General features: G+C 40.7%; 1 protein-coding gene across 1 annotated transcript in view; it reads left to right on the forward strand.

The window, feature by feature from the left end:
- The window catches only part of LOC126271650 (MLX-interacting protein), a 392142-nt gene that overhangs the window by 337781 nt on the left and 29208 nt on the right, over nucleotides 1-25153 (forward strand). The window contains exons 15-16 of the mRNA XM_049974169.1: nucleotides 597-726; nucleotides 24704-24831. Coding sequence (XP_049830126.1) covers nucleotides 597-726; nucleotides 24704-24816 — 243 coding nt within the window. The 3' untranslated portion in view covers nucleotides 24817-24831. The remainder of the gene's footprint in view (nucleotides 1-596; nucleotides 727-24703; nucleotides 24832-25153) is intronic.

Genomic DNA, 25153 nt, shown 5'->3' on the forward strand with positions numbered 1-25153 from the left:
CTTGATTATGCACCACCTTTAAATTTCTAATGATATCCTGGCAGTGGCCTCAGCCTTCTATCTAAGTAATTGTTCTTCCTCATAAATTTTGTGTACGTTTGTTTTTTCTTGTTTTGATTTTAAATGCTCCCTTGCATATTGGGTGACATGACTAGTTGCTATTGACCAACCATATTTTTGCCATGAGGGGGAAATCCCATTTTTACTTACTTTACAGGAATGAATTTATTTTTTCAGTACTTTTCATTTTACTAGCATCTGCTGTAGTAAATATATAAGACTATTCTAGCCTTCCATTGAAAATATATATGAATATTGTAATTATTGTAAGACTTAAGTTCAGACATTCTCCTTTCTAGTTGCTTAGCGAAGTCTGATGGGTCAGGTTTTATCTCGTAGGATTTTCTTTCTAAAGTCTTTTTTTGCCAACAATTATTTATTACAATTCCTTATTTAATATTCAGTAGCATATATTTTCTAATTCTGACCTTTTGTTCACTTACTGTTTATCACTCATTCTTTAACAGTTGTTAAAATTAATCATGTTTCATATTATTTGTTTGGGATTATAGTATTTTACTTTAACACATATTCAGTTTAGCATATTATTTGAACCACTTTTGTCATCATATACAGCAGCTGTGAGCACTGCAAGCCTTGATGACTTATACCGCTCCACCTTATTATGGGTTGAGCAGCACTGTTCCCTTGTTGAACTCCGACCAGGTACGTACACACAAGCATGGAATTTTCTACTGCCTATTACCATATTTACCTGATTATAACACAAGGTTTTTCCCAAATTCATCTTTTGAAAAATATGGGTTATCTTATATTCACAAACTAAACCATAATTGCTGAGGTCAATGATTTTACATCATTTAAGAGATTAATACTGTATAGAGGCCATCCTGCACTTACAGGTAAAGCTTTGACTTTTGAGGTTTTGTACAACTTTATTTTGAAGAATTCCAAAGGGCAGGGCTTAGCAAACAATGCTTTTGTTCAAATAGGCTCAACATTTCCTGAATAGCCGATTCGTTCAGTGCAGTATTCACCTCGGTCACACAGTCGTGTGACATTTGACTAGTGGTGCTAGTGTAAGTGATATGCGAGACGTTGTGAGCTAGACACTACAGTCTAATGCTCTGTTTAAAACCTGACAATTTTGTGAAACACAGGAGGAAGTAGCATTAAATTCTATCAACTTACAAACTTTTGTTTTATTTGAACAGGTTTGCCATAAAAGTTCTCATACATGTATGGATACCATACACACACATTTTAAGTAACTTTCAGAGGCGAAAGTCTTGTCTATCAAAAACCATCATTTGATTCTGAACTCAAGTCAGTACTTTGTTTGGTTATGAGAAACTATAATGATTTACCAAGTGGCTTGCAAATTAAAAATTTAGTTTCAGTTCATGTATTAGAATTTTGGGGGAAATGTCACAAGTTTTTAATTAGCTTTAGAGCAAGATAGTGACATTTAGATGATATGAGAAACAAAATTAACTCAGAACTGAATGTCTGATAAACGAAGTAAATCACATTAAACTAACCACAATTGTTACTGTAAGAATATATTACAGCAGAAAGACCCATTGCGGAGATAATACCAGCAGATGTCACTAGATCACAGGACAAGCCAAAGTTCAAGAATTGGACTTGAAACATGATTGTGACCATTTATTTATGTATTAGTTGCTGTTGTTGCATTATAACCTGCATCCTAACCATCCATGTTTCTGTATTGCTCAAGCACAGCATTACGAAATGATTGGGGAGGAGTGGGGTGGAGGGTGGGGGGGGGGGGGGGGGGGGCAGCTTAGTTGAGAACTACGATGGATGCAGGGAAGGGAGTGGTAACCTGATAGCAAATTTTATCATGCTGCCAATCACAGGAATGTACTGTACCTTTTTTTAGGAATATCTACCGTGTTTAAACTGCAGTTTGCCTGAATCCATTTGTACTCAGAATCAAATTGACTTCAAAATTGGACAAATGCTCAACAGTAGCATAGATTTCTGCAACAGATGCTAAAAGTATAGGTTATGGCCAGTGGCCTACTTATGTATTTTGTGCAGCAATGTTGTCGAGGCTCATCGTGAGGTATAACAGGAATGATAGGGTTCTTAAACAGACAATGAGAGAGTGGCAGACAGGCAGTGTGTTTGGAAGCCAGAGATGATGTAAATTTCTCACATTAATATTGAAGTGAAATCTGCTGCATGTTCAGGAAAAAAAATTCATGTTCTCAGATCCTACTGTAACCACAACCTCAGAAATGGCCAAGTATTTGTGACAATGAAGATATAAGTTTCACAGCTGTCCTGCTAGAATGTTGATGATGATGATTAAAAATAGTGATACCACAGATGGCAGGAACAAAAAAAGACAGTAAAGTTAAAAATTCATGTAAATCATTTTGTTTTGTTTATTTTATCACTCTTTGTATAATGTAGACAGTGAGTAAATGACATAACTTTAAATAGACACTTTATAAACTTTTTAGGTAAAACCCTTTCAGCAGTAAAAGTTTTTAACTTTGATTAGTTAGAGAATGTTAAAAAATAATTTTTTCTGAAGCATCCTCTGTAAAATTGAGGTCGTCCTATATTCAGGTAAATACGGTACATTGCCTGCTTTCACAGTTAATTTTTCATGTTATGCCAGTTTTTTAGCACAAAATGCGTTATTATCAAATAAAACAAGAGTATAAGTGTAGTAACATAAGGTTATTGGATAAACTTGGTAACTTCGTAACATATTTCATGACAGTCTACTAGTCTGTTACATATCAAATATTGTTTCATCTCCTTTCATGTACATTAACATGACTGATCATAGCACTCAAGTACTTGGCAGAAGGTTCATTAAATCACTTACTGACTATTTCTCTACTGTTCCACTATCAAACAGCTTTAATGATTGCCACCCACCTCGGTATCATGTCCAAGAGACACTGTCCCAAGTTTCACAATAGTACAAAATCAGTTGCTCTTCTTTGGGCTTTTTTGATGTCCTCTGTTAATCCTGTCTGGTAAGGACCTCATACTTCACAGCTGTACCTGTCCAGAGGATGGACAAGTGTAGTGTAGGCAGTATCTTTAGTTGACATGTTGCATCTTTTACATGTTCTGCTGATAAATAACAATCTTGGTATGGCTTTCCCACACCATTATCTTTTAAGTTGTTTGTAATTCTAATTACTAGGTATGTAGTGGAACTGACAGCCTTTAGACTTGTGTAATTTATAATGAAATTGAAATTTAACTGATTTCTTTTAGCATTCATGTGGATGACCTCACACTTCTCCTTATTGAGAGACAATTGTCACTTTTCTCACCATGCAGATACCGTGTCTCGGGTCATTTTGCCATTGGTTTTAGTTTGCTGACGACTTTTCTCAAAGGTAAATGACAGCATTATCTGCAAACAGTCTGCGAGGACTGCTGAGATTGTCCCCTAAATCGTTTATAGAGATTAGAAAAACAGAGGACCTATAACACTTCGATTGCTACAAACTGTGGCCTTTCTGATGACAGTGAATCACAAATCCTTTTGCACAACTGAGACAATCCCCACCCCCACCCCCACCCCCACCCCCACCCCCATAGGCTCACAATTTGATTAGAAGTCACTTTTAAGGAACAGAATCAAAAGCCTTCTGGAAATCTAGAAATATGAAATCAGTTTGAGATCCCAGCCAGTAGCACTAAACACTTTGTGTGTGTGTGTGTGTATATATATAGTTGCGTTTCACAAGAATGATATTTTTTGAATCCTTGCTGACTATGTGGCAGTAGACAGTTTTCTTTGAGGTAACTCTCAACGTTTGAACACAGTTTATGTTCCACAGTTCTGCTGCAAATAAACGTCAACAATAAGTGTCTGTAATTCATCGGATTATTCTTATTTCCTTTCTTGTAGATTGGTTTGTCTTGTGCAACTTTGTAGTATTTAGGTATGGATCTTTCGTCTAGTGAGCAGCTGTATATGTCTACAAGTATTGAACTATTGTATCAGTATAGTCTGAAAGGAACTTAATTGGTACATAATCTATACCATAAGATGCCTTTATTAAGCAGTTTAAGCTGCTTCACTATGCCAAGGATATCTACTTCTAAGTTACTCATGTTGGTAGCTGTTCCTGATTTAAATTCTTGAATATTTACACCATCTTCTTTGGCAAAGGGGTTTTAGAAAACTTTGTTCTGTAAGTACGCTTTATTGGCACTGTTGTCGGTAATGTTAACATTGGTATCACGTAATATACTTTACCTAAGACAAGAAGCTCTTCAGATTTTCATTCAAATTTAGAGACAGAGTTTTGCTGTAAAAGCTATTAAAAACATCCCACATTTAAATCCACACTAAGTTTTGAGCGTCACTAAAACTTCACCAATCTTTTGAGATTTTACATTCTTTTAAATTTGGCATTCTTTTTTAATTGCTTCTTTGACAGTGTTCTGACCTGTTTTGTGTACCATGGGAGATCAGTGCCATCTTTTATTAACTTATTCAGTACAAATCTATTAGTTGCTGCCAATACTATTTCTTTGTATTTAAGCGGCATCTGACCAACACTTACGTAGTTAGTTTGGAAGGAATGGAGACTGTCTCTTGAGAAGGTGTCAAACATATTTTTATGTACTTTTTAAAATAGATGTATTTTCCATTTATTTTTTGTGATATTCATCCTCGCTACAACCACCTTGTGGTCAGTAACCCCTGTATCCATCTTGATGCTTCCTGTTTGCTCAGGGTTATTTGTTTGCTAAGAAGTCTGGTATATTTCTGCAACCATTTACACTTAGGGTGAGCTCCTGAGCTAATTGCTCAAAATAATTTTTTGAATATGCATTCAGTAGGATTTCGGATGATGATTTATACCTACCACCAATTTTAACCATGTATTTTCACCACTGTGTTTTCGATAGGTTGAAGTCACCACCAACTATAATTGTATGAGTCGGGTACCTATTTGAAATGAGACTGAAGTTTTTTTTAACTATTCAAAAGCTGTATTATCTGAGTTAGAGTATTTGTAAAAGAAACCAATTACTAATTTATTCTGGTTCTCAAGTATGAATCCTACCCATACTAACTCACAGGAACTATCTACCGCAATTTCATACAAGATAAACTAGCTCTTAATAGCAACAAGCAGTCCACCACCAGTGGTATTTAGCTTATTTTTTTCTGAACACAATTAGGTCCTTTTATAAGAATTTCAGCTGAGTTTGTCCCCAGCTTCAGTGCTTTAGTCAGCTTCAGTGCTTTCTATTAGCGTTTAGAACTTTGATTCGTATCCAACACAGCTATGATGATTTACCACTACAGTACTGACTGTTGCTGTGTCCACCCTCACCCTGTGTTTGTCCTGCATCCTTTGAGACTGAAGCCCTTCCTGTATTTTCCCAAGACCCTCTAACTTAAAAAACTGCCCAGTTCATTCTTCACAGCCCCTGCTACTTTCGTAGTTGTTACCTGAGCGTAGTGGACCTTTGGCGTCTGAAGCAGAACCTGGACCCCCACTGCACTATAGCACATGTCAAGGAATCTACAGCCTGCATAGTCACAGAACTGCCTGAGCCTCTGATTCAGATGCTTCGCTGGGCACTGTACCAAACATCTGCCATCGGTCCTGATGATGATGCTACAGATGATGAGCTCTGCCTACATTTCACAGGCAAGACTGGCAGTCTTTACTAGATCAGATAACCAGCCAAAACCAGCATCCTATATTCGTCATGGCTTTCGGAAGCACATCCATGTCATTCTAATACAGGTTTTCCTTAGTTTCAAAAAATACCTACAGGCTTGTTTTTCTCCTGGCATTGATTATGTTACAGATGAGATACATGTATTTAGTAACAAAAGTTGTGTTAGAGCTTTTTTTGTCAGATATTTTCAAAATGAACACTTTTCTGCTTCAGAATAAGACAGCACAATGTGAACAGTGGTTCCTTGTTTGGGAGGATTATTTATTTACTTGAAATCAGGCCAACCTGTTTTATGTTTAGTCTGGTTTCCCTAAATTACTTCTGTTGGGTGCTGCATCTAATTTCTTCCTCCAATCTTTCAGAACACTAGCCGTATGCCCAGTAACTTCGTTGTCAATACAGTGTAAATGCCCTTATCAATATGCACTCTGTTATTCCTTTTATGTGTTTTCTGCATTGAATAATCATTATACTTTGTGGCCAGAAACAGTCTGAAAATATTGTAAGGTGTTGCAGCGGATGTTGGGCTGAGAAGTAATTGTTGAGAAAAACATTCGATTCATTGCGCAGTTTCCAAGTTATTTAGCACTGAAGCTAGTCAATTTGGTCATCATACCCATAAATGCAAGCAGCCTGCCAATACAATTAATGTCAGTTGTTCTCATAGCATAGGTGATGGTGCACCAAACTGTCAGCATTGATTCAGTTTCAATCCTTACTACCGTCCCATGTGCAAGTTTTGTATTTGCTCTCTTGTTCAGTTTTAAGAAACCAAATGAAAGCACGTTTGGCAACACCACCTCTGGGTAGCTGCTTGAGTTTGTGCACATGACTACTTAATTGGCTATCTTCCCTACTAAATAATTTGGAAAAAGCGCAACATAACAAATTTTTTTCTTAAAAATTATTTCTCAGCACAAGCTCCCCAGGAACAGCCTTGAAATCTTTTCAAACTGTTTCTGACCACCATGTACAAGCTCATAAGCATTAAATTAAACGTAATCACCATGCAAAGGATGTAGGCAATAATAATAATAATAAATGTAAGTTCAAACCAGGTTGGTTGTTGGAATTGAGTGTGTTGTAGAACAAATTCCCACCTCTGCATTACAGGCAGTGCTCAACAGAATCTCAAGTTCCACAGTTGGTCAAGAATGAAACTGTAGCCATGGCGTTTGTTTTACAGAGCATTGTCAGCAACAAGATACTGTTTATCAAAAGGAAAAATAGTTAGAGAAAACTGTAAAAGTACATAGAGAACACAAACACTAAAGATGAAATTTCAAGTGTTGTCAGTGGAAACGTGTAAAAGTAAATAAACTAGCCTAGCCTTCAAGACTGTTAGTTGCTTGCTTAAGGAGGATAGAGGAATGTGTTGGGGAAGGTTAGAAAGGAGGGACAGGTCATTCAGCATATATGTTGAGGGGGTTCCACCCATGTTCAGTATGATGAGGGGCAGAGGGGGGGGGGGGGGGGCAGGGGGAGAGAGAAATTCTGTGCCATCTTCAGACCAGAGATGAGATGTATTTTGGAGTAAGTGGAAAAGAAGGGGCTGTGGAATACCAGTGAGAGAGAGCAAAAAACATGAAGATAAAAAAGGGACAGAATAAGTCATTGAGTAAATAAACAAGAAATGCTACCAAGACTGGCAAGAGGAAAACGGTAAAAAGGAAAAGGGAAGGTATGTCAGCAGATGTAAACTTAAGGAAGGTGGCAAAATGTGACGATATGTTTGTGTGAGTGACATTGCCATGCTTTCTGATTTTTCCCAACCTATCTCTCTTTTCCCCTGCAGGAAGGAACTAACAGTCGAAAGCCAGAAGAGTGGTTTCTACTTAGAAATTGCCTTCTGCTGGTAAGTACTGGCAAGCCATTCTGTTTCCTTGTAATTTAGAGGACACTGTGTTACCGGCATAGATTGTGTGCCTCTGTTTGGCTGTGCATAAACTGATAAGCCATCTCCCACTGGTGACAAATCATTTTGGTGATGCAGCAAGTGTAGGTAGCGACAGTAAAGTGCACAGGCACTGTCACTGTGATACAAACATTATGACGAAGAAATGGTTTGAGAGGAACAGCAGGCCATGAGGCCATTGTGGAGGACATACGTGAAAAACTATCTGCTTAACTTGGCAGCCTCTGGGCATATACAGGGTGACATACGTGAGACAAACGGTTTTTAATGAAATAATACTCAGCTAACTTGAAAATTAATGCATGTTTATTTACACAAAATAAAAACTCATTATTTGCCATTTTAGTTAACAAAGTTATTTGTGAAAAATAATGTTGTCAAGGTGATGACCATCATTTCAAATGCAGGACTCAAGTCTCTTCTCAAAATCCTCCATCACACAGACTAAAACATCTGCAGGGATGGCAGCAATTTCTTGAATGATTGCATTCTTCAACTTGTCCAAAGTCTGTGGTTTATGGTTATAGACATAGTTCTTAAGGTACCCACACAGAAAAAAGTCACATACTGACAAGTAGGGAGACCTGGGAGGCCAAGGAACATTGCCAAAACGTGAGATAACCCGGCCAGGAAACATGCGTCCAAGAACTGCCATTGAAGTGTTTGCGGTGTTCGATTTGCCCCTTGCTGCTGGAACCAAACGCGTTTTAAAGGGTTTTGTTCGTCTTCTTAGTTCTGGTTTCAATAATGTCTCAAGCAAATGAATGTAACGAACCAAATTAACAGTAACTGTGGCCCTGTTCTATTCAAAAAAATAAGATCCGATAATGCCAACAGAGCCAAGAGCACACCACTTTTTCTGAGTGTAGAGGACACTGGTGGATAAGATGTATATGCTCTGGAGCCCAGTAACGAAGGTTTTGCTTATTCACGGTCCTGTTTAAATGAAAATGAGCGTCATCATTCGTCAATAAAATTTCATTTTCATTCGATCCCAAAATCACTTGCATTCTGTAAGCGAAGTCTTCTTGTACAGCAAAATCAGTTTTCTTAAGTTGTTGGACAATGAGCTTTTTGTAGGGATGGAATTTTAATTCTTAATGCAAAATTCATCTAACTGATTCACGATTGATTCGTAACTCACTAGCCTGATGTCTAGCTGACCGTCCTGGGCTTCTGACTGCTGCTTGCCTTACCCTTTCTACACTTTCTGGTGTTGTTACTTTGCCTCTCAGGGCCAGGATGCTTTTTACCCAGTATGTTTCCGGTTGATCTGAAGTTTTCCACCCATCTGAGGATTATGTTACAGCTCGGAACAGCTCCATGTGATCGACATTAAACCGCACACGAAACAATTGCTGCATAGCAATACTAAACTCACCACTTTTCACGAAACTGTCATAGACAAACACTTGACGTTCCAAGTCCCACTCGTCCATAGTGACTGAAGTAAAAGAAATGGCGTCTTGTGTGGATCAGAGCTATTCCCACCACAACCACCTCCCACCACCACGCCCTTAGTACTACGCAGTTCTAAATCGTCTGTCTCCCATGTGTCACCATGTACATTCACTGCAGATGACAAAACTTATAAGAGGTGAAATATTGTGTGGAAAATATATTTAATGTGTACTGAAGTATGAAGGTAACTTCCCTTCCTCTCTTATTTGGCAGGTAACTTCTCTGCCACATGTAACGTATTAGGTTTTCATGTCTCATCTGTTGCTTAAATTTTGTAGGAGACTTTAGATCTTCGTGTGAGTGTAGTTTTATTTCAGAGTTCCTTTCTGTCATACACACTCTAATTTGTTTGATAAACAAAGACTAATTATACATAATGTGGGATGAGACTAGTGTAGTGGCAGTTGCAGAGACAAGAGGACGCGCCTGGAGCTGTAGCAGTTTGTCTAATACACATTAATTAATTTTCGTCTGTGTTTTTCATGTACTTCTATGAAAAAGTAAACTGTTCCTGTTTATTTTACCATGTAGACTAGTGTTTACTACCTTACTCTTAATTAAGCTTTTTGGTGTACATTTTAGTGCGTTACCTTTGTGTGAAGTGCCTTTCATTGGTATTATAGGTTAGAGGTAGCATGGCAGCAGAACTTAGATTGCACCCAGTGACTTCTTGGGTTAGTGTTACATTACTCGTGCTAGAGACTGAAATTGGTTTAAGTATGGATAGGGACTGCACCTGTTGTGTATGGAATTGCCCACTGCATGTAAACAACTGGAAGCTGTGTTGACCCTGGTTGACAAGCTTCAGGTTGCTGCCCTTGGCTGCAGTAGCATTGGAGCATCAGAGACAGTTGCTTTGGCATTGCTGTAGCCTATTGTGCCACTCTGTTGCCACTGCACCTTCAGGTCCACACGTCTTTGCTGGCCCAAATTTGCCTGATGGTGATTGGCGAATAGTCTTGGGGTCATGAATGACTGGGTGTAAGGCAAAGTTAATACTGACAGTATGGCTGCTCCTTTATGTCTCAAGAACAGTTTTGAGGTACTGACCACTGCTGAAGGTACTTCTGAGCTGGCATGGCATGTCTTATGTGTTGGGAGCATGGCTTATGCTCTTGAGAGGTGCGGAGAAGCACAGAGGTTGGGATTGTGTGTTGGTGGGAGCTCCAATGTTAGGCCGGTGTTTGAGCAGCTCATTGAAATATTGGGCAGGTTGGGAAAGAAGATCAGTGTCCACTCTGTTTGCTTGCCAGGGGGTGTCGTCCAAGATGTGGATGAGGCTATGCTGGCACTGTTTGTGTGTAGTGACTGCACCTGGTTGCAAATCAGGCTCACGTCAGCGCAAATGGTGCCTGTCACGTGGGTTCGTAGGACATCCTTGGTTCCTCGAGGTGGCTAGCTGATTTGTTGAAGACAGCTAGCCTCATCCATGAGGTGGAAGCAGAGATATCATTTTGTACCCTAGTTCTCAGAACTAATTACTGTCCTCTGATTTGGAACCGAGTGAAAGACTCAGACTATTCTGTGATGATCTTGAAGGCGGTTTTCTCAACTTGTGCTATCCGATGGAGAAACGTTGGACCCCTCCCCCTTAATGGATCAAGTGTGCACTACATCCAGTGAGAGGTTACCAAGGTAGTGGAAGACTTGCAGCATCCACATATGGGATTTTAGCACAGAAATCCCTTCCCAGGCCCAAAAAGAAATGTTCTGGGTCCATACAGGGTAGCATTCTTCATAGCAGATTTGTGAAAGGAAATGTTAATATAGTATCAGTTAATGACAGGAGTGTCTATGGGAAAGTCCCAGAACTAGTTTCACTAATAAATGATAACTGTTCACATACTACTTGGGACAGAAAGCTAGCTGAAACCAAATGTCAGTAGCCATGAAATTCTAAACTCGGACTGGAATGTATATCATGAAGATAGGTGAGTTTATAAGCAATAAAATCTAGTGAAATTATTAAAGATTTAGAATGTGAAGTAATTTGGATGAAGATAAGTGTGAAAGGTGGCTCAAACATGGTTATCAGATGCTTTAATAGATCCCCTGCCTCAGCACCAGTAATAACAGAACATCTGAGAGGAAACTTGGAGAATATTCATCTAAATTTCCTGGTTGTGTTATAATTCAGGTGAAGATTGTCAGTTATCAGCTACAGCATAGGAGAATCAAGTGATTAGGATGGGTAGTAGGGGCAGAGAATTGAGTAAAATCATTGTAAGTGCTTTATCCCAAAAATTACCCTGAGCAGTTCATCGGACAACTGACTCATGAAGATCAAATCCGAGTCCTGCTGGAACAAACAGAACCAAACTTTTTGGCTTTGTTAGCATAGGACAGGGAACTGGTAATCATGAGGTCATTATGACATCACTGAATACGGCTGTAAATAGGAATACAAAGAAAGGTAGACAGATTATTCTGTTTAGCAAGAGCGACAAGAGACAGATTTCATATTACCTAATAGCTCTACATGAAAATTTCCTCTCAAGCATGGATGATGTTGAGCATCAGTGGACAAAGTTCAAGAGAACTGTACAATATGCCTTAGACAGTTACATGCTGAGCAAAATTGTGGGGAACAGAAAAGACCCACCCCGATTCCACAACCACATTATAAAGCTGCTATGAAAGCAAAGAGACCTTCACTGCAAATTTAAATGTAGCCAAAGAATCACAGACAAACGAAAATTAAACAAAGCCAAAATTAACATAAGGAGACTTAATCGTGAAGTGTTCAGCGAATTCAGTAGTAAAATTCTACATACTAACTTCACAGAAAATCCAAAGAAGTTTCAGTCATATATTAAATCAGTAAACAGATTAAAGATATTGATCCAAATGCCCTGTGACCATAATGGCATTAAAACAGAGAATGGAACTGTCCAAGTATTACATGCATTTTTCTAAAACTGTTCACTCCTTTAAATAGCCACACAAACAACAGAGTGAAAGATATTGAATTAAGTGATCAAAGGATAGTAAAGAATCTGTCAATTTGATTCTACATAGAGTAGGTCTCTTGAGAAGAAAAGCATTGTTAAGTATGCAAAAAACAGCACTGGTCATTTCCATTTTTAGGGAGGGTTGTCAGGTTTACCTGCAAAACTATAGACATTTATCTCTGACATTGGCCTGATGTAGAATTTTGGAACCAGTTTTATGCATGCATATTATGTTATTTCTGGAGAGGTTGTGTGAAACCCAGCTTTCTCTTTTTCCATTAAGACCCAAAAAACAGTAGACACAGTCACCCAGGTAGATGCCGTGTTCCTTGACTTCCAGAAGGCACTTTTATTAAGTTCAGCACTTCCGCCGAATTAACAGAATATGAGCATACAGAATATCAGACCAACTGTGTGTTGGGGTTGAAGAGTTTCTAGCAAACAGAAGACAGCATGTCATTCGGTATGGAGAGAACTTTTTAGGAATAAAAGTAACTTTGGGTGTGCTCCAAGCGAGTGTTATGAACCATTATTTTCACAATGTACACAAATGACATTGTAGTAGGCAATGTCAGAAGTTCCATGAGGCTTTTTGTGGATGATGATGTTGTTGTATACAGAGAAGACACAATACTATAAAATTGTAGCAAAATGTGGAAGAGCTGCAGATGATGGATGCTTCGTTCAAGGAATGGCAATTGACACTCAGCATAAACAAATGTAGCTATCACTGGAAGCAGTTACTTCCATAAAATACCTAGGATTATGCATACAGAGCAGTTTGAAGTGGAGCAACCAGAAAAATTATTCAAAGGTAAGACAGATGTCAGACTGAGATCCATCAGGAGAATCCTCAGGAAATGTAGCCCATTAACAAAGGAAGTAGCTTGCAAACCACGTGTTTGACCAATATTTGAATATAGCTTATCAGCCTGGGATCCACACCAGATAGGATTGATAGAGAGAAACACAAAGATCCAGCAAAGAGCAGCATGTTTTGCTACAGGTTAATTTAGTAAGTGCAAAAGTGTCACAGAGGTGCCCAGCCATCTCCAGTGACAGATGCTGCAAAAGATGGGTTCTGCATCAGTTTGGTGTACTGTTAAAGTTCCAAGAGTTTGTGTGTCTAGAAGAGTCAACCAGTACATTGTTTCCTGCCTTGTATGTTTTGCGAAAAAACTACTCAGACAAAATTTGAGAGATTCGAGCCCGCAAGAAGGCTTATCAGTAATCTTTCTTCCTGTGAACCATACGAGACTGGAACAGGAAACGGGGAAGTGACACTGGTAAATGAAGTACTCTCTGCCATACAATGTAAGCTTGCATATGCTGTAAATGTGTAAAAAATGGTTACTCTAATGCTACCCCAAGCGTTATGTTTTCAGTCAATTTAAAAGTGCGATAAAATGTGAAATCGGTATATTTCAGCAAAGTTTATTAAACTTTGCACATTTCAGTGAAATTTATTGATTAACCACAAAACATCTGAATATACAAGTGCTCGACTTGTACTGTTTTTAATATATCCATATTATATGTGAAATCAGCACAAAGATGACAAAAGAGTGAAAATTACAATTGTAAATAAATAGTTGTTGCATAAATATGTCTGTGTTAGATATGATGATCTGCTAACCTATCCAACACACACTACTGAATTACTATGGAGTAGGTACAACAAGATATGTCTCTGTAACATTTTATGTAATTGAAAAGTGAACGCTAAACCAAGGATGTTTTATTTATACCTGGATAGAGCACTTAACAAATAAAAGTGAGACAAGAAACAAGCATCAAAGTTGAGATACATAGTAAAAAATCACCATCTGCAACTTACAGAGCTTTACTAGATGACTTCCAACAGTACATTTTCTTGCTTTATTGCATGTGAAAGTGTAGTAGTGTAGAATTTTTGAAATTTTTTTTTTGCTTATCTTTTCTCTTTGCTTCTCTTTAATTCACTGCAATCGGTAACTAGATATAAATACAGCGTTATTGCACTAAACACAGGATTTGTCTGTTAGGAAAGTGGCAAACATACATCATTTGCTTGAATTTTGGAATGGGTGTTTATTTCTGGCGTTTACTGTATTCTTTACTCTTTATTTTTCATAATTATAGAACAAGATTTTCTAAAAGATGAGTAAAGCTACTTTTTTCTATCATATAGATATGGTATCACTGGGATTACCTGCTTTTAATTAACCGTTAGTTTGTGAAAGTGATTGTAGTGTGTTAAAAATAGGTAGGCACAAAAGACTAAGGTTTCTATTTTCATGACAAAAATTCTTTTATGTGTCACTTTTATAACGTGAAACTCAAGTAGAAGGACAATTTGGGGGGGGGGGGGGGGGGGGGGGGGGGAACACATTAACAGTGCTAGTCAAAAGACAAAAAAACATCTGCAATGGCTGTAGGAACTTCATCTAAAATACTGGCTGCTACTGGTGAGATGCTATAAAATGTCAAAAAAATGAAAATTGGTGTTGAAGTTTGGTCATTTGTGAATAAATATGTACCCGGTGCTGACTGTATACCCAATTCAGACTGACTTCCCCAAGAATATGTCAGGTAGTGAAGTGATGAAATGAAAGAAGAAATCAAAAATGTGTTTGACAAAAATGGCAGGTGCATATTTGCAGTTTTATTTTGGACAACGACTGCAACATCAGAACAGAAACTGTATTGTAACTTTTTAGATGTTGCTATCAGAAGTTCTTGTGCCTAGGCCATAGTAGGGACCCTAAAAGACTATAGCATTAAACATGGAAATGAACTTAGTAGACGATATCTTCATGAAAGTACCAAAGGAGCTAAACTTTATTGTCAAGCGAAAATGATGTTTCTGCACTCTTGCAAAATGAAAAAAGCATACCTTCAGTTCCTTCAAGAGAAATTTCCTCACCTGAAAAAAATCTTCACCAATCCAATAATCGTGAGAGGGAGTTCTTGGTTCTATGCAGTGCTGTACTTGTACACATACTTACCAGCAATTATGGAATTTTTCAACAGATTTAGTCTTCTTAGAATGCACATTTGTAAGTTGTATATGTATTAACATTGACAGTTCAATTACAACACTAGAAGACTTGAATTATCCATTCGCATGTTTGTTAAGGGAGGCATTTGAGAGTGTAGAATCACTATTGAAAAATTCCGAAGATTGTTTTTCAACAGATGCTATTAATTGTTCTGACACATTCCAAAACTAGGCATGGACAGCATTTGCAAAATATTGTCTCAAATCTGCTGCTTTGTAAGGTTTACAATAACTATGTAAACACACATCACAAGGTCCAGCAGATATTTTTTTACAAAAACATTGGCAAGCCACCGGACTGTTTTTTTAAACATTCCATTGACATCTTGCTAACTGTTTGAGATATAATGAGAAGCCTGATATAGTGAAACTTATACTCTGTGAAAACCTTAAATATGATGAATTTGAAAGAGCTACTTCTGAACATACAGTGTAGTTGTAAGTGACAGGAGGAGGTCAGTGAAGCTAGACACTATTGAAACAACCTCACTGATTGCATTCAATAGATAAAAATGCGTGTATAGGTCCATAATGTGTCTTAATTCGAATTATAACTACCAGTGAAAAAGAAAAAGAATCAAACACATAAATTTTTGGGGGGTTTTAGTGTTATAGGACTGCGGGATACAATGATGCACACTATACCACATGTAAAAAACAGTATTTTTTTACTCGGAAGCAGTTAAATACATTCTTGGTCACTCTCCACATGTGTAAGCTTTCACGTGCGGCCACAGACCGCCGCAAAGAGCTTCACAAAACAAAGATATTGCATGCGACTTGGTCGATAGTCGCCACATTAGCCCCTCCCCCAGAGTGTGGAGCACAAAACATAAATATTTGGGCATACATGTAAAGTAAACACCCAGGGGGGAGGTAAAGGGTGTTTAACCGAAACCAGAATCCTAACAGGGGAGAGGCGGGGGGCTGCCCATAGGAGGGGGAGTCATCATATGCATCACTCTCTATGGGAATGTCACACGCACCTGTAGCACTGTCACACGCACCTGTAGCACTGTCACACGACTGGGAGTGGGTAATGTCACAAGTGCAGGAATGGGCATCACTCGTCCACAGACTGTTGGTAGATGCCTCGTGTGAGGTGTGTGTAGGAGGGGGTTGGGGCTGACTGGGTGGGGTATCGGGCAGTTCTCCCAGTGACCACACTGGTTTGAGGCAGCAGACAGATACCTTTTGAGGTGTGCCATTAATGAGCACCTCGAACGTGTTGGTATGCCGTGATATGACTCTGTGCAGGCCCGAGTATGGAGGTCTGAGTGCCGGTTGAACACTGTCATGTGCACCATGACGTGAGTGCACAACGCCAAGTCCTTATGCAGAAATATGGCAGGGGGCGAATGTGGTCGAGGTGGAGGCACACGAATGTTAGCAATTAACTCCTTAACATGTCCAACGAATGTCAAGTCGCTGCTTTGATCTGTGAAATCTCGACTAGCTCTGCTGGAAGTGTGTGGGGTTCTCTGTACAGTTTTTCTGCCATGGATGCGCCAAGGACCTCTTTGTATGCGGCCCGAACGCCTAACATTACCCATGGTAAGGTGTTGGCCCACTCCCCTGCGTGGCACATCAGGGAAGCTTTAAGTGTTTGGTGCCAATGTTCGATAAGCCCATTGCTCTGGGGGTGGTATGCTGTAGTCTGAAATCATTTCACCCCACGCAGTTCACAAAGCTGTTGGAAGAGGACGGACTTGAATTGGCGGTCCTGGTCAGTGGTGATAGAAACCAGGCAGCTGAAGCGCGAGATCCACATTAATAAAAGGGCTCGGGCTACTGCGTCGGCTGTGATAGTTGTGAGACGAATTACCTCTACCCAGCGGGTAAACCTGTCAATGGCAGACAGTATGTAATGGAAGGGGCCCGAGGGGGGTAAGGGCCTGACAATATCAATGTGTATGTGTTGGAATCTTCTTTTTGCCACATCGAACGTACCCATGGGGGTCTGTGCATGGCATCCTACTTTTGCGCACTGATAAGCCACGCACACTCACGCCCAACTGCAACATTGTTTTATCACCCAGGGCCAGACGAAACGCTCACATACCAGACGTGTGGTGGCGCGAATGCCAGGATGTGCAAAGTCGTGGATACTATTAAAAATGTCCCAGCAGAGAGGTGCCGTAATTACCAGATGGGTGACAAAAACCCAGGAAGCGTCCTTAACTCTAGTTTGAGTCCTGTTTTCAGTAGCCTTTGTCTGCAATTTAGGGAGTTCACTGAGGTCCAGTTGTGAAGATAAAACTGACACATGAGATAGAAAATCGGCAACAACATTGTCTGCCCCTCTGACGTAAAGTATGTCGTTCATAAACTGACATATGAGGTCCATATGATGCAGCTTTACTGTGTGATTAAATGATGATGGCGTCCTCTTGGGTAAAATATTCCAGAGGTAATCCCATTCGGATCTCCGGGCGGGGACTAATCAAGAGGATGTCGTTATCAGGAGAAAGAAAACTGGCGTTCTACGGATCGGAGCGTGGAATGTCAGATCCCTTAATCGGGCAGGTAGGTTAGAAAATTTAAAAAGGGAAATGGATAGGTTAAAGTTAGATATAGTGGGAATTAGTGAAGTTTGGTGGCAGGAGGAACAAGACTTATGGTCAGGTGACTACAGGGTTATAAACACAAAATCAAATATGGGTAATGCAGGAGTAGGTTTAATAATGAATAGGAAAATAGGAATGTGGGTAAGCTACTACAAACAACATAGTGAACGCATTATTGTGGCCAAGATAGATACGAAGCCCACACCTACTACAATAGTACAAGTTTATATGCCAACTAGCTCTGCAGATGACGAAGAAATTGAAGAAATGTACGATGAAATAAAAGAAATTATTCAGATAGTGAAGGGTGACGAAAATTTAATAGTCATGGGTGACTGGAATTCGGTAGTAGGAAAAGGGAGAGAAGGAAACGTAGTAGGTGAATATGGACTGGGGCAAAGAAATGAAAGAGGGAGCCGCCTGGTAGAATTTTGCACAGAGTACAACTTAATCATAGGTAACACTTGGTTCAAGAATCATAAAAGAAGGCTGTATACATGGAAGAAGCCTGGAGATACTGACAGGTTTCAGATAGATTATATAATAGTACGACAGAGATTCAGGAACCAGGTTTTAAATTGTAAGACATTTCCAGGGGCAGATGTGGACACTGATCACAATTTATTGGTTATGAACTGTAGATTAAAACCAAAGAAACTGCAAAAAGGTGGGAATTTAAGGAGATGGGACCTGTATACACTAAAAGAACCAGAGGTTGTACGGAGTTTCAAGGAGAGCATAAGGGAGCAATTGACAGGAATGGAGCGAAGAAATACAATAGAAGAAGAATGGGTAGCTTTGAGGGATGAAGTAGTGAAGGCAGCAGAGGATCAAGTAGGTAAAAAGACGAGGGCTAGTAGAAATCCTTGGGTAACAGAAGAAATATTGGATTTAATTGATGAAAGGAGAAAATATAAAACTGCAGTAAATGAAGCAGGCAAAAAGGAATACAAATGTCTCAAAAATGAGATCGACAGGAAGTGCAAAATGGCTAAGCAGGGATGGCTAGAGGACAAATGTAAGGATGTAGAGGCTTATCTCACTAGGGGTAAGATACAGGGTGTTTCAAAAATGACCGGTATATTTGAAACGGCAATAAAAACTAAACGAGTAGCGATAGAAATACACCGTTTGTTGCAATATGCTTGGGACAACAGTACATTTTCAGGCGGACTAACTTTCAAAATTACTTTATTTCTGAGTCCCGGAATGTTCTGGTGTAATAATAAAGATAACTGATACTGCATACTAATGGGATTATAACTGCTTTGGCAAAGATGAACTGGCAGTTTCTGATAACTTTCTGTTAAACATGGTTTAAATGGAGGCTGTATGCTAAAATCTGACTCCTGTTCATCTGTTTTCTCAAACTGAGTGTGTCTGCCAATCTCTCTTAAAACTGGATGAGGCTGTGGCATTACCAGTGCCGCCCTGGTGGCACCTCTGCAGAGCTGACTGGACACTTTTCAGCCAACTGGCTGTTTTGGAACACCGTGCCAGCGTCCACGAATGGGTAGACCATGTTACAGCCGTGATCTCCCATGGTGCTGAATTGTCAATCCCACGGTCATCCAGTCATCCCAAGAGGCGTCCTGTCCCTTGGTGGACCACTCAGTGCCGCTCAGCCATTCGAGCCCGCCATGCAGCTCTGCGCCGCTTCAAGTGCCGTCCCTCATCTGACAATCTTGCGGCCTTTCGGGTGGCAAGGGCCAGAGCGCGGCGAGTGATTAAAGAGAGCAAACGACGGTCATGGCAATCGTTCTTGAACTCCATCTCTCGCTCCACTAGTTCTAAGAAAGTATGGGAAGCCATCAGGAGGATTTCCGGGAAACTCAGCCAGCGACCTGTCACGGCATTGCTGCATCAGGGATGTTTCCTCACGACGCCGAGAGACACTGGCCATGCATTTTGCGGACTCTACCGCCACTAGTAACTGTGATCCAGATTTCTGCCGCTACCGCACTGCCATTGAGAGGGGTCACTTGGACTTCCAGTCTCTAAATTCTGAACCCTATAACTGCCCCTTCACAATGTGGGAACTGGACTCTGCGCTGTCTGTGGCTCATGATACTGCACCTGGTCATGATCAAATCCGGTACAGCATGCTGCGGCACTTGTTGCTGCCATCCAAGGAAGTTCTCCTGAACTGTTTTAATATGAATTGGTTATCCGGCACGTACCCTGACTCGTGGAGGGAGGCGATTTTGATTCCTCTCCTCAAACCAGGGAAGGACCAAATGCATCCCAGTAGTTATCGCAGTATTGCTTTCACGAGCTGTGTTGGGAAGACGTTGGAACGCATGGTCAACCACCGCCTGGTTTGGCTGCTCGAGACCAGGCAGCTCCTTAGCCCCTCTCAGTGTGGCTTTCGGAGATGTCGTTCCACTATAGACAACTTGACCCTGCTTGAGGCCGCCATCCAGCAGGCCTTCCTACGTAACCAGCATTGTCTAGGGGTCTTCTTTGACGTTAGTGGTGGTGGTGGTGGTTAGTGTTTAACGTCCCGTCGACAACGAGTTCATTAGAGACGGAGCGCAAGCTCGAGGTAGGGAAGGATTGGGAAGGAAATCGGCCGTGCCCTTTCAAAGGAACCATCCCGGCATTTGCCTGAAATGATTTAGAGAAATCACGGAAAACCTAAATCAGGATGGCCGGAGACGGGATTGAACAGTCGTCCTCCCGAATGCGAGTCCAGTGTGTCTTTGACATTAATAAGGCGTATGACACTACTTGGCGCCGCCTTATCCTCAATCAACTCCATGAGTGGGGCTTTCATGGCCGTCTCCCCATCTTCATTCGGTCCTTTCTTTCTCACCGCCTCTTTCGGTATCGGATTGGTAATGTGCTATCTGATTTGTACGTGCAGGAGAATGGTGTTCCTCAGGGCAACTTTTAAGTGTCTCCCTCTTTGCCGTCACTATTAACAGTATCACGTCCACTATCTGGAGTCCTGCCCAATGCTCCTTGTTTGTGGACGATTTTGCTGTTTTCTGTTCTTCCACCAGTCTTGTCACTGCTAGTCAGCAGTTGCAGCTTACGATAAAGCCCTTAGAGGCATGGACTGCAAAGACGGGTTTTACCTTTTCTGCAGACAAATCTGTGTGTGTTCATTTTAATCGTTCTCGGCGTCCTTTTACCTCCTCTGAATTGTGTCTGAGGGACACGGTTCTTGCTTTTAGAGACACTGTGAGGTTCCTGGGCCACACTTTTGATTCCAAGTTGTCGTGGTTGCCTCACCTTAAAGACCTCAAGGTGCGGGCCCTGAAGGCACTGAATATTTTGAAGTTTCTGATCCATCAGTCCTGGGGAGCAGATCGGGCGCATCTGCTGCAGTTTTATAGGTCTTTCGTCCGATCGCATCTTGACTATGCTTGCACCGTGTATGGGTCAGCAAGGCCTTCGTATCTGAAGATCCTTGACGCAGTACACCATGAGGGTATCAGGTTGGCCACTAGTGCCTTCCGTACCAGTCCCATCCCCAGCCTGTGTGCTGAGGCAGGGGAACTGCCGCTCGCCATCTGGCGGAAACTCCTCATGGTGCGACAGGTGTGTCATTTCCTTGCCTGTCCTACCTCCCCTGCGTACCCTACCATTGCCCGACCGCCTATGGAACGTCTCTTTTTCCAGTCGTCCCAGGGCAATGAGACCATTTGGGATTAGTGCCAAGAATTTGCTTGAGTGCCTTGGTGTGGAGCATGTGGCCCCACAACAACAAGGTTTTACTCGCCTGCCTCCCTGGTTGCTCCAGAGGCCCAGCATCCTTCTAGACTTGTCGGAGAACCGGAGGAACTGCACTCCAGCGTTTGTTTTTACCTCCTTATTTTACAATATTTTAAACGAGTATCCTTACCATGTACCTGTATTCACAGATGGCTCTAAACAGGGGGACTCTGTTGGTTGTGCTGTTGTTTTACAGCTTCCTGTGGCGTTTACCATCCTTGATGTCGAATTGTTTGCAATCTTGCGGGCATTGGAGCAGATGAGATGTGTTCCCAGTCTTAAGTTCCTCACCTGTTCTGACTTCCTGAGTGCCCTTCAGACCATGCAACACTTGTACCCAGCGGATACGGTCATCCAGAACATCCATGATGCCCTACTCCACCTGCAACGGCAGGGGAAGAAGGTTTCTTTCTGCTGGGTGCCGGAGCACGTGGGTATTAGGGGAAATGAACTGGCGGATGTGGCTGCCAAAGATGCATGTTCCCTCCCTCACGTTGTTGAATGTGCCGTCCCCCTCCGTGCTGTAACCTCCCTTTTGCGTTTTCGTGTTATGCATCAATGGGAAGAGGAGTGGCTGGCAGTTGCTGACAATAAGCTGCGTCTGGTAAAGGCCACTATGCGACCATGGCGTACGTCCTACCAGTCATACAGGCGGGATGAGGTTCTCCTCACTCGCCTCCGAATCGGGCACAGTCCCTTAACGAATGGTTTTTTACTCCGGCGGGAGGACCCCCCAATCTGCAGTGCTTGTCGCGTCCAGATTACTCTCCGCCACATTTTACTTGACTGTCTTTTATTCTCTGACCAGAGGATGGTGGTTTCTTTGCCACCGGATTTGCCCTCATTTTGCAAGACAATGCAGCGACTGTGGTTAAGGTCTTACGGTTTTGTGTCATGTCCAATCTGTTGCCTCGGATTTTAGGGAGAGGGTTTTAATGTGCTATTGGGTGACTGGCTCACCCAGGTTTTAGATAAGAGGTCCGCCAGTCACGATTACCTCCTTGTTTCCCTTTGGTTTCTGATCTCTTTTCCTTGTGTTTCCTTTCATTTTTTAGTGTGTTCCTTCTCCTCTTGTTTTACCTCTGTATGTGGGGATTTGGAACTGCATCAGGTCTGCGTCTTTTAGCCATTCTGCTTGATTGCTGTTCGTCTTAGTCCCTTCATTGCATGTGTTCCTGGTTTTATGTGCTTGGGCGCTGATGACTACGCTGTTTAGCACCCGTAAATCTCAAACACACACACACACACACACACACACACACACACACACACACTGCATTAGGCTTGAAAAAGTTTGTGACCTAGTACTCTGGATCTAGATTTTTCTGCAGTAGTTGGCTAACACCTCTACCATGGGAACTACCTTACAACAGAACTTTCTTTCTCTTTACAAATTTCCCTACCTTTTTCAAGTCCTTGAAAGCTTGTTGTGCCCTTTCTACAGCTTCAGCTACATGTTGCTCATCCGATTCTGACTGAGGCAACAGGTCAAATCTATTTTCAAGATTTATGACCAGCTTTGTTAGGTAATTCCCATGGTAGAGGTGTTAGCCAACTACTGCAGGAAAATCTAGGTCCAGAGTACCAGCCTGTTCCCCCTATTACCTTTTGCCACTTCCCACCACTGTTCACCCTTCTCCCTCTTTAACCTGTCCAGATCCTCCCTTGCCTTGTCTAAGTCAGCTTGAAGAGCTGCAATTTTCCCTTCCTGTTCCAGTATTTTCCTATATTTACTGCAGATCCTACAACACCACTGGTGAGCCCCATTTATGTCCCTATTTCCCACACCACTAAATTCGCCCCAATGAAAGAAACTACACCACCCATCGCATCACACCACACGCTGGAACTAACGATCCTACGGCATGTCACATACTTCTCACTCATGGTAAAAACAGAAATCGTATAAACTGATTTAAGTACTGATTAAAATGTAAACAAAGGACCCTAGAAACTATTCAGGCAGATATAAATAAATTGAAGGAGTATTGAATTAAAAAACTGATGATTACATGTAAGTTTAAGTCACTGTTTACTTACAATATGCGCGCATGAAATTAAGCCTAAAATCTGTACTATAGACGCGAGAAGGAAAATAATCTTCTTACCCCGTTTAATCTTCTTTAACACTTCACTAACACTTCCACTAATGTAACAACGCATATATTATATTTATACTAGCTGTAAACATTTACCTATAAGTTTAATTCACTGATTACTTACAATTTGCGCATGAAATTAGGCCTAGGATTCGTGCTACAGGCGTGAGAAGAAAAATATGCTTCTTAACCCGTTTAATCTTATTTTATACTTCACTAACACTTCCACTAATTTAATAACACTTAGATTATATTTATAACAGCTGTAAACATTTAAAAACAGCTTAATAAAATGCTTTTTATAATTATTTATTGCAGCAAATACTCGAAGAGTCCGTGTCGGCGCAGTGTTGTCAACCAACCTCCTGACTTTTCCGCCAAGTAATTTGTCTGTTTATACATAGTCTATAACTGTCTTAGATTTGCCATCTCAGCCATATCTAGTAATCTTATGGCTATCTTCTTTCTTGAAGAATGTATTCTTCACTAAAAGATGATTCCTTATGCTCATATTTAGAATTTCTTCGCCCTCCACATTTCGTCTTCCGCATTCGAAAGAGCCCGTCACCTCGTCATAGCTATTTCTATCCATGCCAACCTGAGAATTCAGATCCCCAATTATCATAATGTTATCTTCTCTTACTTGGTCTTCCAGTTCTTTGAGGAATTTCATTTTTCCTTCCTCACTGTACCCTTGCTGAGATGCTTACACTTGGAGTATAGTAAAATTATTCTTTCCCATGTTCACTCTTGCTCTAATTATCCTTTCACTTACAAAGCTCACATCTGTAACTGGGTCAATATCTTTGTGAAACACTAACCCCACTCCGTTTTTAGCCTCTTTATTGTGACTTTGCCAGTATAATTTATACCCACTCTCAGCAATTTATAGTAACAATAATGTGAAAAAGTAAGTGTGCATCCTAGGTTGCAGTGTGGTTGCAAACTTTTTTCCTACAAGAGCATTCAAAAGTCTGTACAGAATTTAAAAAAATGATATGGGTGTTAAACTAAACCATAGCTTAAGTTGCAGGTTTTTATGCCAGTTTATTACATATAAAATAAAACTACAGATATTGTTTGTTCAATGAGACAACTGGGATGTAACTCCACCAATCCCCACCTCTTGCCTCTCCCCCTCTCTCCATTTACTTCCTTCTTACCTTTTAGGATTCTGTAGTTAATATTCATGTTTTTATTAATCTGTTTTAAATGTATAGGGGTCCTGAATTCACTGCGGTACCTGAGTAGAGCAACAGATATTCTGACAGACCCTGCACGGTTACCAGAGGAGGCTCGGAGAGCTGTTCTGAAGAGAGACATGCATCTTTGACAAAATGCATAGCAGGTATGCCATTTATTAATTGTAACGCATTATACAATACAATACTAGTGGGAGCTGTCAGTAATATATGAGCTTTCAATAATATATGAGCTTTCATTAATATCATCACATTATACGTAACTAAAAGTAGTCATACTTTTGTATGGCAGAAGTATCATGGAAACCCATCCTCTCCAAACTCACACCCTCTCCTCTTAATCCCACTTTCAAGCAATTAGAGTTTTCTCAAACAACGAAGTGTGGGCTGCCTTTGGATACAGAGAGAAAACAAGTAGAGTAGACAACTCAGCCATGTTGTAAGTACAGGGCAGAACGGAGGAAACAC

This window comes from Schistocerca gregaria, chromosome 1, assembly GCF_023897955.1.
Source record: "Schistocerca gregaria isolate iqSchGreg1 chromosome 1, iqSchGreg1.2, whole genome shotgun sequence".
Taxonomy (NCBI): domain Eukaryota; kingdom Metazoa; phylum Arthropoda; class Insecta; order Orthoptera; family Acrididae; genus Schistocerca; species Schistocerca gregaria.